At 29.2% G+C, this 17,333-nt stretch overlaps 1 protein-coding gene across 1 annotated transcript; it reads left to right on the top strand.

Moving 5' to 3' along the window:
• The first annotated feature begins 15,862 nt into the window (after nt 1-15,862).
• LOC113873392 (cyclin-dependent protein kinase inhibitor SMR1) lies at nt 15,863-16,772 on the top strand. The gene has a single exon (XM_027511491.1). It carries the CDS (start codon nt 16,136-16,138, stop codon nt 16,493-16,495), a length of 360 nt encoding a protein of 119 aa, XP_027367292.1. The 5' UTR covers nt 15,863-16,135; the 3' UTR covers nt 16,496-16,772.
• Nucleotides 16,773-17,333: the final 561 nt, after the last annotated feature.

The following is a 17,333-nucleotide window of genomic DNA, read 5'->3' as shown; positions in this document are numbered from 1 at the left end:
CTTAGCCTGAAGCCAATAGCAACCCGGCAACTGCTATTCACTCCAAAATCCTAAATCAGCATAAAGCAATTAGTGTCACTTAACAATCATCACGCGTTATTTTTAACAATAATGTGATTCATTAGTCAACAATCTTGTAGCTTAGATAATAGCAGTATACCTGCAACTACAATATATCTATAAAAAATGAATTTAATTTTGGTGCATTTTCAGTTATACTCTAAATTAATTAGAATATATTGTGAATATAATTTTTGTATTAATTTATATAACAATTTATATTTGAATAACTAGCTGTATTTAAATTAACTTTTAAAAAATATGCAATAATTCATCAAAACCATCCATCCCATTCTCAAATCCAAAGTTTCAACTGAAAGTGAACATAGAAGCATAGGAGGCAAGCAGCATGTAGCAGACAGCATCATAACACATCAAATAGGAATAAAAGAAAATAACAAAGACAAACCTCCAAAACTGGGACACCAGATCAACCAGTCAAGTTTCAAAAACACTGAAACCAAAACTTCATTATTCAACAACCATTCATCATTCATAAATCTCATGGGGTTTCACATCATAACTCTTCCTCTAGTGATTCCACAAAATTAATTCATCATAATACATATATTAGTTCAGTTCCAGTGTTGATAGTGCCTCTATATAATCGCGTACCAAAGCTCTAAAAGACTATTGGATTCAAGAGATTTAATTTTGATACATGTATTATATAGCATCTAATTCACTAATTATGTATATCTCCAATCATCATGTTGTTTTCACATCACATGAACCATAGATGTATGTTATTTTCATGTGTCTCCCTTCTTATGAATTTTCACATTTGGTCCCATCTTTATCCACTTGATTGTCAAGCTTAATCATTCAAACTTGGGGTCAGCATCAGCATCTGTTCACCTTAATGCTGGTTTTTCTGAAAAGGAAAAAAAATTCTAGCCACTAGTTTCATACTGATTTTGATACCTAGTAGCTATATATAAGATATTTTCACGTAAAGAAAAATATTCATCTTCACATTGCAAATTAGGTTTAATTTAGTATATAATGTATGACATTTACTTACACAAACACAACACCTCAACGGCTTTTGCTACATAAAATGATACAACTAATATTTTTAAAAATATGCAATTATTATGAATATTTACATTAATCACTGCATTTGAGTTTGGCCTAAAGTTTTTGAAAAAAAAAATTTCATAAAAGTAAAGTTTTCTTATTAAAATTTCCTTTACCCATCTCTTCTATCAGAATATTTTACTTTTTTTGGTCAAAGGTTCCATCATAATCAATTATAATGGGTTCTTCTAATGCACCTTCACAGGCAACAGGTGGGGAACCTTATTTGAATGTCCACATATTGGCCCAACTTGCGCGTTTGATTGTCCACCTCAATCAAACTTTGGGTCACCATTCACATTACAATTTCATGCTGATTTTAGACCCATTGATTAAACCCTCACCCTATGGTGTAGATTTGTCACAAACAAGATGGAGACGTGTATATCTTTGTTTTCTATTCTGAAACTAGTAAATGCATCTTCATATTTAATTTTATTATGAATTTACCATTAGTTTGCATAGCACAAAGATATTTACTTTCATTAATTTTTATTTTAATTAAATAAGTCGTGTTATGTATAGCAAACATATTTGCGTATGCACATGGCCAAGAAAAAAAGGGAGTGTAACTGTGATAAAAAAAAATTATTAATAACGTATTATTATAATGATTATCTTGAAAAGACGACTTTTAAATAAATATCTTAAAAGCATTACTTAGGGGGAACGATGAAAGAATCCCATCTACTAATAGAGCCCGTAGCGTGTAAGATACAACTGCATCATACTAATTCGACACGGGAAAAAAGGTTGTTATTGTTCATCCATGCTACCCCATTTGCTGATAGAAACTATATTGTGGTTTAATCTAGTAAAATTACCAAAATACTTAGCTTTTGCAGTTTCCAACTTCATGATCTCCACTGTTTAGTCACTTTATTTATTATATGCACATGATCAATTGCCTTATTTTCATTCACACTATCAGGCACACCTAATAAAATGGATTTTGAATGAGAAACTTCAATTCACAATTGTTATTGGCTCTCTTTTAATTACTGAGTAGTTAAAAACATAAAAGCAAAAGGTAGGCATTACATTTTCAGTTTCAACCAATACATCACATGCATGGATTAGGTTTAGAATTCAATAAAGGTTAAAATGTTGATACTCATTTGGGCAACATTTCTCACATAATCATTTGGTCACGAGGAAAAGGAAATACTCTATCCAAAAGGCCATTATATGAATGACCTGCACAAAGGGATTTTGTGTTTCTTTTTTGTGAGCTAATTCCTGTGACACCAGCATCACTCAGTTTATTCAAATATGCAGTGAAAATTAGTTCGAAGTTCTTTGGAATCCACTAGGAAACAAAAAAGCATAATAATTTAAGATCATCATCATCATCCTGGACCAGCCCTTGAGCCCATATCTACCTAACAAAATATCATGCAAACACAAATTTCAATGTTTAGAGTTGTAGAACAACCCAGATCACTAAATAATCAAGCCGTGCATGTATGTATAAGGTTCATCTATAAAATTGAGTTGTAAGATCTAACCAAAGTATGATAAGAAGGGAATAAGGAATCATGTTAAGAATAAAGTATTATTTAAAGAACAAAATTAAGATGAAAGAAAGACTCATTTATATATCTTTGCAAAGATCTATTGTGTCTTAACAATTACTTATTAACATTGAATATAGTAGCCACACCAATGTCCATGTTATAGATGTTTCGGCTTTACTTGCTATCTGCTGGTTGCTATCAACATTAATGATTGGTCAATCATAAAACCCTTCAACTACTGACTGCATTTTTAATTGCTATACATCAACAACTGCAATCCTTAGCTTCTATATTTCCATATATTAACATGTTCAGGTGCAACCAATGTAAGAGATTTCAATGACGATTTTTCAATAATATATAACTTCAATTGCAGCCAGCTATTTTCACAAATCAGTGGTTAGGAGTCGCTCTTCACAAAAGTTATCTGACATGCATATTATTATTCTATCTGCTGACATGAAATTTCCTTATCTGCACATAGCCAAACACAATCAATGTGTTCATTTAATAAGTTCCAAGTACTATCTGTTCTTGGTCCCAATCTTAATGGTTCTCAGTCTTTACTTCCCTTAATTACATACTGATAGCATTTTTTATTGCAAAAAGATAAAGAACTTCAATGTTCAGTGTTTTTTGTCTAAAACACGTATACTATTATATAAAAGGAGTGTCCTAAACAAATATCACTTAAATAAGACTGGCAACTGACACACCCATTATTTTCGATATACTTGCATGTATGAGCACAACCAAAAACTATCTTTGAATCTGATAACCGTAATTAACTCTTAGATGTCTTCATCATTCAATAGTTAATTAGAAAGTGCACAAGTTATGGGTATTTTTTATTCTGGTTACAATTTTAAGTATTTCATATCCATTTATACAGTATTCATAACACCTTAGATTTTCTTGGCTATAAATACATATTTTGTGGAGGCTAACTCTGTTTCTCTCTGGACATTTTGAAAAAAATAAAAATAAAAAAGATTATTAACCTTCTTTTTCCAGCGGCTACAATTGAATTAACAATAAGTGAACAAACAAATATTGGGAGGTTTTTAAAATTTATTTTTCATTTTTATCTGATTTGTTAGTCACATGTTACCTTACTTCTTTATTTATTTCTGAGTAGATTTATACGTAGATGAAATGTGTCATTAATTAATAATATCACATTATTTATATTTTCAAATGAATTTATAAGCTATGTAATTAAGATTTTTAATACGTTATTTCTAACTAAATAGACTCTAATACTACTATATTGAAAAAAAAATTGATCTAACTCACTTTAAAAAATGTTTATTCAAGACTTACAAAGAACATTCTAACGATGCATATTTTTAACAATTATAAAACATCTTGATATATAAATTTATTATAATTAAAATGAATGATTCATGATAATTAATTATTAGGCGATAATATCAATTTATTGATCAAATTCTAAAATATATGTGCTCATTTTACTCAAATCTACCTACAAAAAAGTTTGAAAACATCATCCAAATATATATTGTCAATTCATACACACAGTACAGCAGCTTGTGTTGAGTAAATTAACAAGCAAGCAAAATCACTCACTGCTTAAGATTCTGTGGTCCATATTACTTCCCCTTCCTCTCCTTTCTGATAACACCGAAAACTTAGCCAAATAAAATATAATTTTTTTATCAATGTCTTTCTATTTGATCTTTTGTTTATGAAATTGTTTTTTTCTAACTTAATCATTAGAATTAGTAAGAGAGAAGAAAAACAAAAGAAAAAAACAATATTTTGAAAACTAAAATACCCAGTCAATCAACTATCGTCATTTTCATTTATAATTAAAATGAATTTATAACTTTCTAACTATCATACAACTAAATTATAGGATAATAAAAAATGGGAAAATAATAATTTTCCCTCTGCACTACAAAATGAATCTTCTTAAAATTAAATTAGTAACCTATTTGCTTATCACTGCCTGCAACCATTTCTTTCACAAAATTGTTAATCTATTTGTTTTAACTAAACTAGCTAGTTGCCCGCACATTGTATGGATATTTTTATTTAAAATAAAATAAAAAAATAAATTAAGATATTACCAATTTTAATTTTTAAGAGTGGATATTATATTATATTAAATAAGAATAAATTAAAAAACTAAACCAATATTAAAAATCAATATGTTTAAAAAATAATTTTTATATTTGATATAGCGTGTCAAAATTAGAATAATAAGTAAATTTAAAAAATAATATTTAAATTAAATTATATAATTAGTATAAAACAACTGCGTACATAATAAATTAAAATAACTTTAATCGAATAAGGAGGATTTGGTTATATAATATAAAAAATTAAAGGTGTTTTCATTTTTTTATATTTTGACCGATGTAAGTCTGAGAAATAAATAATAGAAAGTAATTTTCATTATAAATTAAGAGAATATTTTATATCATTTTACATTGTAATAATTATCATCATTAATTTTGTATTAAACTGTTAACAGATAATATGATTAATAATTTATTTAAAAAATATAAATATTTTTTAATTTTTAATATATTAAAAAGTACAACTGTCAATTTTATTTTATTTTTAAAAAAGGTATGCAATGTTTTCTACTCTAACAAACACCTAAATAAAATTATAAAAAGAAGATAGTGAGGGAAATAATAAAAAGTCAAAGTTGATAAATAAGTTTTCAGTAAACTGTACTTGGTAGTTAAGCAAGTAAAGACTATGTAGGCTGAGTTTTGTTTGTTTCTACCGAATTGCTTCCCTAACCTGAATGCTGCCCATGGTCAAAGATACAGTTAACCGTGAAATTTTGTACTCAATCTTCGTTAACTTGTGCACGTGTGACCTTCATTCATCAACTCTCAACTAAACCTAACATTAATAGACATTGTTTATACCTTATGTTAGTTGATTGCCCTATCATTCAAAACTATTTTAATATTAATTGTCGAGACAAATTACTCTACTTTATTTCTTGCACTCCACGGCAGAGACTATATCAACCTCTTTCAACACCATCTTATGCTTGATTAATGTAAAATTAACTCAATTTCATACCAAAACTAGTGTATTAGCAAGAACAGATTCATTCATTTTCCAACCCCAAGGAGTTTGTTAGCATTGGATCCCTATACTAATTCATCACTTCAAGGAGTATATTAATTTTAAGATATTTTTAATCAATGACTTAATAATTACCATTTTCGTTAAAATGATTGTCAAAACACGAAGCAAATGTCCATCATCAAGGGAAAATATTATATTTTATATTTTATCACGTTATTAATTATATATATATATTTTTATTTTTTTCACTTCACATATTTTTCATGAAAAAATGAGCATCAATGTATAATTTTTCGAGGTGAAAATGCTTAAAAAAATTTCACGTGAATTATAAAGGGGTGGTTAAGGCGGCAAAGAGTAGAAAAGTTATAATCCTACAGTTTTGTTTGTTTCTACCAAAGCTGTCTTAATGTCAATATTGGTACAGCCCACCTGGGACTGCGTGTAACTTGTGCACGTGTGACCTCGATTCATAGAGATGATCATATAAGTCAAACTGAAACCCCAAAGGATAACGTAAATTTTTGGTTGGGTTTCTTTCGATTTGTGGTTGGTGAGTGGCTCTGCTTCATGCACGGGTCAGTAATAATAGATTTTGTTTACATACATATATGGTTGATTCACTTATCATTAGAAAAACATTCGTATATATACTGTATACTAATTATATAAAGTAGCAATATATCATAGCAAATTGTTCGTAATAAAACTGTATGGTAAAAAAATTTGTATAATGACAAAAAGTTATTAAAAAGAAAAAGTCCCAAATGACGACCTGCACAATACCATGATATGCATGTGGCACATTACAGAAAGCAAGGATCTCGAAGAGCAAAGGAAAAAAATTAGGTTTGTTTAACCAATCTCAATTCCTGCTTAGTAATTAATTACAAGAGAACTGCTGTAAAATAATAATGTTGATTAACGTACGTGACAGTCTAATATTAACTTTTTTAACATGTCCAATGTTGCATAAGATAAAAAGTTATGTAAGATAAGTTTTTCTAAAAAATTTGTAGCATTTAATTTTATTAATGTATTAAATAACGTTAAATTCTATATTAATAAAAATTTGTTATATATCATCTTCAATATTATACAAATTAAAAAAATTTCTTTAATTAATTATTTGGAGCACATTCAAGAAAACATTTTCAGAAAATTTTAGGGTGAGTTTATTTTTAATATTTAGTCAATGAGTTTTTACTTAATACCTAGTATAATTATTACTTTTTTTTTTTACTTTGATTGTTATTTTAAAGAATTTATAAAGGAAAATGTTTCAACAACATGAAAAAAATAGGAAAGCAAAAAAATGAAAAACTAAATGACATATATATTCTAATACTAATGTATAAACACAAAATAATAACAAGAACAAAAAACTAGACGAGGAATTGATGCTAAGAGATTTTTCAGAGATTCTTGAATATGTATCATATCAATTTTTTAAAAAATACTTTTTTTTAGTACAACTAAAGTAAAATATTTTTTTCTTTTTTAGGTGTGATATTTTAAGATAAATGTATGCAAAAAAAAAATGAAAAATGATATATATATATATATAAAAATCATATAGGGTATTAACTTTTTAATATTGTATCTATACTTTGTTTAAGCATCCATGTCTATATTTATATTTACAAAATTTTATAAATTACTCGTAGACAAACTCACTTAACGATTGAACACCTTAAAATAAATATGGGTTTCTGCTCAGTAGAGCTATCCTTATTAGTGCAAAAAAAAAATTCTGATGAATTAGCACGAATCAGTGTGATTTTATATTTGTAGCTAAAAATATTTAAAAAAGCATATGCATAATTGAGGAAGTGAACACAATCAGGTTGAATTTATAGTTTACAGTTTTTGTCATACTGTTTAGTATTTTTGCTATTAAGTATGAGTTTGATTGTGATCACAAAATATGAGTGTCGTGTACATAAAGACGAAACTTATCAAAGCAGTCGTCAAAGCCGAACAAAGGCTAGCTGATTGAGCATCGATTTGTTAATTGTTAAATTATTACATCTATCATTATCTTTACAATATTTTTTTATTTATTAACTAGATAAAAAAAAACTTTTCTTATACTTTTAAGATATTCAATATATTTGTTTATTTTACGATTAAGTTACTATATAAAAGATAGGAGAATCACTAAAAAGACTATGCGAGAACATTATATTATTTAAAAGAGTAATTACTTTTGTGTTTAAATAATTTTAAATTCCTTTACAAAGTTTTTCACAAATTCTATATTAAATTAAAAATTAATTATTTTTTAGTTTTTTAAGATATTAAAAAATCAACAAAAAGAACCATTCTTATATTTATGTTCACTAAGTTATTAGGTGATGATATATTTATATTCACCTAGAGTTTCTAAACAGTACCAAAAGTTTTACACGAATTTATCACAAATTTACGTGGTTAATTTTTGTTGGTAAAAAACCACTACTTTGTTAATAATTAAATACATCTTATATTTTTTAAGAAAATTAAAGAATAGTATTCGTATATAATTTTCGTCGAAATTTTCTTACCATTCATTGTATTACTCTTCTTATCTTATTAACAATCGTATCCTTTGAAATCTCTCTCCAATGTCTTGGCTTATTAGACTTTTAAATAATGCTTTAATTTGATTTTATTTATGCTAGTTTCATCGGATTCCTTCTAGATGACGTGGCAAAATGTATTATTTGAAACGTTGAAAACTACAGCATGAACGTGATTTGCTCTTGAAAACTGATGAGACGAGACTTTCTTAAATACAGCTAGCATTTATATGCCCTTAAATAAAAAGAAAATTGCCATTTGGTATGTTCGATCGGTTTTCAGTTGGAGTTCCTCAGACTATGATTTATAAAAGTTAGATGAGATAACTATTTCTCCAAAATCTAGTGCATTTAAGTTAAGTATTTAGATTCATATTAAAGGGATTGATTTGGGACTGAAAATAATATATTTTAAAAGTAAACTCATCTAGTTCTTTTTTGTCAAAAATTAAATAATGGTATAGAATTTTTTTTATTTTAAGTTTGAATATAAGCTAATCCTTATTAAATAGTGTCTTTAGATATTAGTTAAGAAAGTAAAAAATATAAAATTAAATTAAAATATAAATGCTAATAAGTATTAGGAAAGATAATAAATAAGGGTTGAGCTTTTTATTTTAATATTTATGCTCTTATAAATACTTATATTATAAGAAAAACAAATTGTACTTAAATTCGTTCTCATGTAAGGTAGCAACTTTTCAATTCCTATGTCTATACACAATGGGCATTTATATACCCATACTTGCATTTTAGTATGTGTCTTATATTTTGCAAACTAAGAAAGGAAAATATCATTTAAAATTTAAAATAATTAAATATAAAAAATAATTAAACAAAAGGCATGCATTAACTAAAAGTGCAACGTAATTAACTAAAAAACCTAAATATTTTTTTATATTTTAATTATACCATTTGTGCACGCATAAAATATAGGGAGTGAGGAACAAGTTGAGCACTATAATATTTGCATTCACAAATTTTTGTGAGTAATTATTAAAACCCAAATTCAAACCCATTTGATGAGTAAAAGAGTCCCTCGTCGCACCAAAAATAAGCCTCTACGAACAGTTATCTGTTAGGTTCATCTCAATTATTTTCCTTTTTGTCTTATAAAAAATGTATCAATATTACATTTCTACATGGTATATAATTATGGTTGTTTGTTTTTGTTGGCCAAAATGTACCTGTTTATTGAAAGTAGTAAAATTAGATATTTAAAATTTGAAGTATCTTCCAAAGATTATTCAGTAAATATTAAAATATTTAATAATTTTCAATTAATAATATTTTAATAAAACATGTCAAATGCTGGTCGACAAACATCGTTATTAAGATCCTCCATATGAAACAGTCACCTGCCATCATAAATCACAAGATAAATATCTTAGCAAAATTTATGATTCTGTAATTTTTTCAATAACTTCCTCTTGGGGTTAGGTTCTTGGAGTCGGAGTAAAAAGAAACTGCGTTTTCATTTATTGTCAGTATTAAAATAGTATATCATCATGTCTTTCGACAATCAGCTTTTGATAGCCCATTATGATAAGTTCCATGGTTCATATATATTTGGCTGTATTCAATATTTTGCAGTACTGACACATGCATGAACATGAAGCTTTTGTGATTCAGAGTCGCCTTCTTTTTTTGAGTGTCACGACAATCAGTTGCAGTGTAGTTTGTGAGCGTATATTATGATAAAAATTTATCAGAATTAACATTTTTAACCCTTCAAAACAACCGTACGTAAACTCAAATATGTCTCAAAATTTTCAACCCTTCGAAGCAATCATAAGCTCAAATATGTTTCCAATTTGGTACATAAACACATGGGAAACTATCTATACGCCAGTATCTCTTGCTGATAGAATTATAGAAAGAAGAAAAAGAAAAATAACCTCAGTATAATCTTATTTTTAGTAAAAACCAAAACCTACCTCTGACGGTTATGGGACATTACTATTCAACCAAACAGCTGCAGTCTGCGGTTGTCCACATATATCCCTAAATTTGACACATTTGTTCGGTCCGTTGAACTGAAACTGATTGCTTTTGTTTCTAACTATTATTCATCCAAGATCTGAAAATGTAAATACACCCATTTTTGTCTCGGGGCAAGATCCTTCAATGCCAACTTTCGAGGCTTAAATTAATATATACTTTAAAATATAGAGAATATGTGATTTTATTTATTCTAATTTTTATTTAAATTTTGTCCATTTTTAATCCTTATATTTAATAAAAAAATATAATTTTAATTGTTAATAGAAATTAAAAACACATAATTAGAGAGTTGAGAATTTTCAAATCTTTAGCTGACACAATGGTAAGTTGGTACAGTTAATTTATGACTAGGTGGTCGTAGGTTTTAGAGGTGAAATGAAACTACTTTTCCCTTAAGATTTTTGTTTTTGTGTGTAAGTATTTAACTCTAATCGATCGACCCTACAATCTCGTGTCCTGATAAGCCACCATTAATAAATACTACTTTTCACACGACTGTGACTATAAAACTTGTATAAGGAAGGATTGTTAATTTTTAGGATTCAGCGCGTTAGACTGTGGTGATTTCCAAGAGAAGTATTATGCTGAGAAATTTGAATGAAGTTTCTTTGGATACCATTGAGTACAAATGGGAACGATGGTTAGGGGATCATAATCAATTCATAATGGGCATGCTTTAAGCTAATCCGATATCAGCCAAAACATGAACCTCATGCAAGCACAAATAATGCCAATGGTCCAGCTGTAGAACAACATGTTGAGTCAACAATTAAGCAACAATAGGGATACAAAATTCACTAGCCAATATTGTGAATTGTCTTCTAGCTAATTCTTTTATTTATTTACTCTTAATGTCTTTCGGTGCTTGATGTCTAGTATAACCACTGAATGGAATCTGCACTAAAATACTCAACTTTTATGGATGTATTTAGAAAAACAAATCACATATTGCTCAAATCCTCAAATTCGATTTTGCTTCAAAATGCAAAAGAATTAACGTGTATGAGATCTTATGCACCACCTCAATCTGCATGTTATTAGGTTCCTTATTATACAGTAATAAATAAAAGAAAAAAATAGTACGTGGTCAGACAGGAGCAAACTTGACCCACAAGCTTGAGATAAAGACAGATTGGAAAAATGGAAATTAAAGAAAACCTTAACACAAGGCTTGCCATGAACTCTTCTTATACTTTCTTTGGATCTGGCGTCTCGTTGATCTATCTTAGAAAGAGAATAAAGCATATTGAATATTAAAATGAAAAAGCGAAAGAACTAACGAAAGGTAACAATTCTATATTAACTTTGACACGAAGAGTAAAGTAGTAGTTAAGCAGGTAAAGACTAGGAATGTTGAAGTTTTGCCTGTTTTTTTCCATGAAACTACTGACTGCAATTAATGAATTAATTAATATGGAATAATCTTAAATCTTTTTACTTTTTATGTTTAATAACTTTTTAACTGATAAAATAATATTTTTAATTAAGATAATAAACATATGTATCTTTTTAATTAATATTTATTTAATAAAATATAATAGAAAATTATTTTTAAAAAATATCGCTATCTGAAACTTGAAATGGAGTCGTCGCATTAATGGACATCTCCTCAAGCCTCTAAAATTACAGAATAAGTAAACTTGTGAAAGACACTGAAATACTTGAATCAATATGAATATATGCAAATATACAAATGAATAAATGAGAAAAATGAAACAGTTATCTGGGGTTCTGGGAGTGCAGTCACAATCATTGTAAAACCTCTCTGCACGTGCGATCCTCGGTCGCATACTCATAGGGATCAATGACATTACTGGATGTATGTACAAAGTCAATAACATGAATTAGTATAATGCGAAAATGCCCAAATAAGAAAAATACTCTCTCATCGATAAATACATTGAATTTCTTCTTTTATCTGTTTTGCATATGCATTATTAGTAACACATTTTATTTTAACTCAAATATTTTATCTCCCAAATTTTACTCTTGATCTAAAGCTAAAATTAGTTTTTGTGTCGATCCACATGAATTTTTCATCAAACTGATCATGCTAAATGCACTTATATTCAGACTAGCATTCCTGTAAGCATTTAAAAATGCTCATCAAATTATATATTATCAAAGTTTTTTAAGTATTTGGTAAAATTTACTATTGCATAGAAAAAGAGTTTTTATAATATGTTATACATGCATAATTAAATAATGATAAATTTTTCGTATGTATGCATATAATGCATCAAAATTACCGTTTTATTAATATTCGTTATTAAAGTCAATATTAAATATTGCAAAGTAATTATTTTTTAAAAATGTTTTTAAGTACTTAAACACAATCATAAAATTTGGGATGATCAGAATTTCCTGAAACAAGGAATTTATTTTTTTAATATGTAAAATTACAATTAGTACTATACATTTCACTTATATTTGTCAAGTGCAACTTAAAATACGGATTAAATTTTCCTAATAATAATAATCATTTTGAAAGAAAACTATAAAATGATAATTATTGTGTAAAAATGAAAAAAAAAATTAGAATAGATACTTGTAATAGTCAAACTGAAAAAAGTGTGTTAAAAATTGCAGTAGGAAGCAATTATAGGGGTGCAATATAAAATAATTAGTAAAAGAATAATATAACTGCTTTGCTTATGATTAGCGGTGAAAACCAAGCACATAAATATGTAGTAAGTAGACAATGCACGTGGAAAGATTCATTTGATGATGGGTTGGTATTTGGTAAACCCAATCCACACTAACAAACACAATTTTTTATAGAAAGAGAGAGAAAGAAGTAGATGGGCGTATTGAAGGCTCTAAGATGGTATCCTATGCTCTAATGATATCAAAGAAAGATCACGATGAATTTTTCATGTCATAGGGAGAGAAAACAACAAGGCACAGAAAGATAGGTCGTCTTCTTTGCATGCATTGCCCATGTGCACGCGCATCTTCTGTGGGGTGCCATGAAAGCGAACACCCTCTTCCATCATGGGATCAGCTACGAGACCCATCTTCTCGCAACAGACAAAGAGATTACAAACACATGTTAATGCCTTATTACAGGGGACAATATATATATATATATATATATATATATATATATATATATATATATATATTATATTTCAATTTTTCATTTCTTCACATTCATCTACTTCCTGCGATAAATACACCGCTTCCATTTAATCTCTTTATTATAATTAGGCTTTTAAAACACCCAACTATACAAACAAATCAATACACTTTGATCAGTACGTAGTTTCTCTATCTCTAGAATAATTCTTAATCATTAAAATATGTATTCAGAATTAAATCAAACAATTAACCCCTTGGTTATTAATATAAATTCCCAATTCATAACAGCCGTTTAAGTTTAAATTCAATCTTCCCGCTCTTGTAGTGTGTGTCAATATATATACGTATATACATATCAGTAAAAACAAGACGACGTAATGAAATTGAAAATTAGTAAAAGTACATCTGATTTCAAGAATGGTTAATGAACAGCATCGCAAGTTTCTATTAATCATCAAACTAATAACATGATAATCATGATTAGTATTTGCGGTAATTTGCTTACCTCTCAACATTCTTAGAGCCAAACACAAAGAAAATTAGTGAAGAATAGAAAGTCATCTTCATATACATATGTAGTAGCCATTTGTCAATCATGTAGCACTAAAGGACAAAAATAATCAAAGATGACATGTATATGATCGGTTATATTCTATGATACATCAATCCACTCCGATATATATATATTCATTTGCCATATATTCAAAAGATAGAAGTCCAATCATTGCCCTATGATATTTTGTTTTCTTCACTCAATTTTGGTAAATAGATAACATTTGGCATGTACGATCACATTTGTAAAGCATTCATATTGCATATCAAATATTAATGCTCCATATCTCGAATTATGTAGCATTTTACATAGATTCATAACTCATAAAATTATAACATTTACTAGAAAATATACAGTACTAGTTATATGTGTGTTTTTTTCTGATAAACAAAATTAGTAAGCAAAGATAGGGTGACGCCATTGACCATACAAGGAAGAACGAGAGCACGTGAGTGATAATTCTCTATACTGGGTTAATTAACATGAAATTCAAATTTGGTTAGTTTGGCATATGTCTTGTAAAAAGTAGAACATAAATTCTGATGATAAGGTGAACAAATTTTTTAACATTTTTTTGCTACATAAAGTTATTTACCATTGAAGTCATAGAACTTGGCAATTGTCAATTTGTATATTCTGGATGTACGTAGTAAAGTACTGCTGTCCAGAGTTAATTATAGAGACGTGATTTTTCGCAAAATCTATCCAAAACAAAATAATCAAATCATGCATATATATGTTTTCTTTTAATCGTTAGGTAAAGTTCACGTTCATATGAAGACCAAAAAGACTATTAACTGTGGAGGGAATTTATGATAAAATTACACACCGGCTCACTAAAAACTTATTTATCTTAACTCAAATTTCAACTTCACAGAATTGAAATGACGACTAAGAGAATCTTGCCCACTAAAATGTTTATTTATGTTTCGGACAATTATAAAGTCCTACAAATATTTCAAAATCACCTTAATAAGCAATGGATATGAAAAATCATGAAAACTCAAAAGGAAAAGGAAAAATGGTCCCTGAACACTACCTACAAATAATAATCAGATAAATAGTAACAATAATAAGATTAAAACGAAGAAAAGAAAAAAGGAATGAAATATGTCAGACACGCGCCTTGTAAGGCGCGTGGTGATGAGGCCAAGCGACAATAGCTATCCTTTTGCCTATAACGTAAGATGTACGTTCCACTATTGACCGTTCGTAAAAGCAAGGGGCCGTGACATCCGTTCAGGAAGCCGGTTTTATCTACTGCGGCCGAGACTATCTAATATCCTACTGAAGAGGGTATCTTTGTCCCACCAAGCTAACTATTTACACGTGGCGCAGTTCCATTTGTGGTTAACAAAACAGGCTGTTGCTGGTGAAATTTTTGATACTAGAGATTAGGGGCCAATAAGGAAAGAAAGGGCGAGGATTAAACAAGGTTTATTCTTGTTAACACCACTGTTGGTATTATTAACTTTGATTAACTGAGTTTCACATAGAAAGATATATTCCCCTATATCAGAATTTATGCAAGTAATTATATCTAGTTAAGACATTTTAATATGCACTTATAAATGAGATTAATAAAGGTCTCCTATAGTGTTCACATCATCCGAATCCGAAACAAAATTTCTATGATTTTTCAAGTCCTGAATTTGCAACTCTCCCTAACTAAAGTAAATAATGAAAAATGACAGTGCTACAAGTGAAGCTTTACAGGGGAGTTGTTCATCGCTAATTAAATAATAAAATTAAGGAAAAGAAGAGTTAATTTAAAGATAATAATAGATGAAACGGAATCAAAACTCTCAGACCAAATTAACCGCAATCCTCCTAATATAGTTAAATAATAAAGTGGTGTGAAATGTGAAATTAAACAGAGTTAAGGGATCGGGATACCCCGGTGCCCCACCTCCAACCAAAACACTTATCACGCACACATTCTCTCTCTCTCTCTCTCTTCTTCCTACCATTCTTTCTCTCTTTCTCGCTCTAATCCTACCCTTCTCTCTCTCTCTCTCTCTCTCTCTCTCTCTCTCTCTCTCTCATGGTTCTACCTTCTAACGCACGCTTTGAAAGCTTTCCGTAAAGTTTTTCAACTCCCCAACTATCTCTATATATATAGAGGAACAAACGCAGTTTCACGCATCTCACGTTGAGTAATTTTCTCTTCCACTTTCTCACCGTCCAAACACGTCCAAACCATGTCCACCGACCTGCACCTCCACCACGAGTTACCCAAGCTCCGAATCGCCGCCGTCAAAATAGACGACGTTCCCTCCCCTGACCATGACATCTCCTCCGTCGTCACACGAGCCGAGAATGAGAACGACGGCGCCGTCACGGTCGCCGACGACGAAGAGAGTTACCGTACTCCGACGTCCAAGGAGAGCAAGATTCCGGCCGTGCTGACGTGTCCTCCGGCGCCGCGAAAGCCGAAGCCCTTCGTGTCGTGCAAGAGGAAGCTTCTAGATGAATTTCAGTTCTTCGAGGTGACGAGTAAGGAGGACATGGATGCGTTTTTCAGATCCACTTTTCCTAAGAGGAGCTGCCCTTGTACATGAAAATAATTCCAACCTTAGCTTCCTCGAAAACACTACCTTGGTGTCAAACTACGTAAATTACACAATTTTTGTTTTTTTTTTTCTTTTAATCCTATTCCACTTCTTTTGTTCAATTTCTTTCTTCTTCTTCTTCTTCTTTGGTTTTTTTATATGTTATATATATTTCACTTTGTATAAGATGTGAAATATTGGATCCCGAATCGTATATGTTCATTAATCGAATCACATACCTTGAATTCTCTCCAATCCCATTATAATTTGATCGTTTCAATTTGTTTCTATACTTTAGATTTATGGCTGTTCTTAATTATGTTGAATTGAGGTTGATTCTCGTTTATACGGATTTTTGTGTGTGAATCTCATGAATGCTGTTCTTCGTATCAACAGAAGCGGTGAATTTTCAGAATTTTATGTTTAATTGTTTTTTCCGCTATATGATTCATATGTTAATTCCTTTTTCTAGGTTTATTATATGATTGATTGATCAAATTGTTACGTTTACAGGTATGTTAGTATATAAAATTATTGAATTAATGAAAATTAATGTTCTGAAAATTGGAAGACGATAGGGTAGATGAGGTTGGTGGCTTGTGTTACGTAATGGAATTAATCACTACTATTTTAATATAACGCATGGGGTTTGTGAGAATTTTGATAGGTTGGTTAATATACTTGGTGAATTATTAATTATGATAGCGTTGGTTAAAGAACCAAGAGACATCTATAAGCTTGATCTGTCTTTGTGTTTTGACAATTATGCATGAATGTGTGAAGTTTGACACGGCCTTGGGATTGATGAAAAAACTTTGATTTTGTCTGTAAGAGGGATTGAGGAATG

This window comes from Abrus precatorius, unplaced genomic scaffold (assembly GCF_003935025.1).
Source record: "Abrus precatorius isolate BTA unplaced genomic scaffold, Abrus_2018 Scaffold7, whole genome shotgun sequence".
NCBI classification, from domain to species: Eukaryota; Viridiplantae; Streptophyta; class Magnoliopsida; order Fabales; family Fabaceae; genus Abrus; species Abrus precatorius.
The sequence above is the reverse complement of the archived record's forward strand: the minus strand, read 5'-3'. Positions and strand labels throughout refer to the sequence as shown.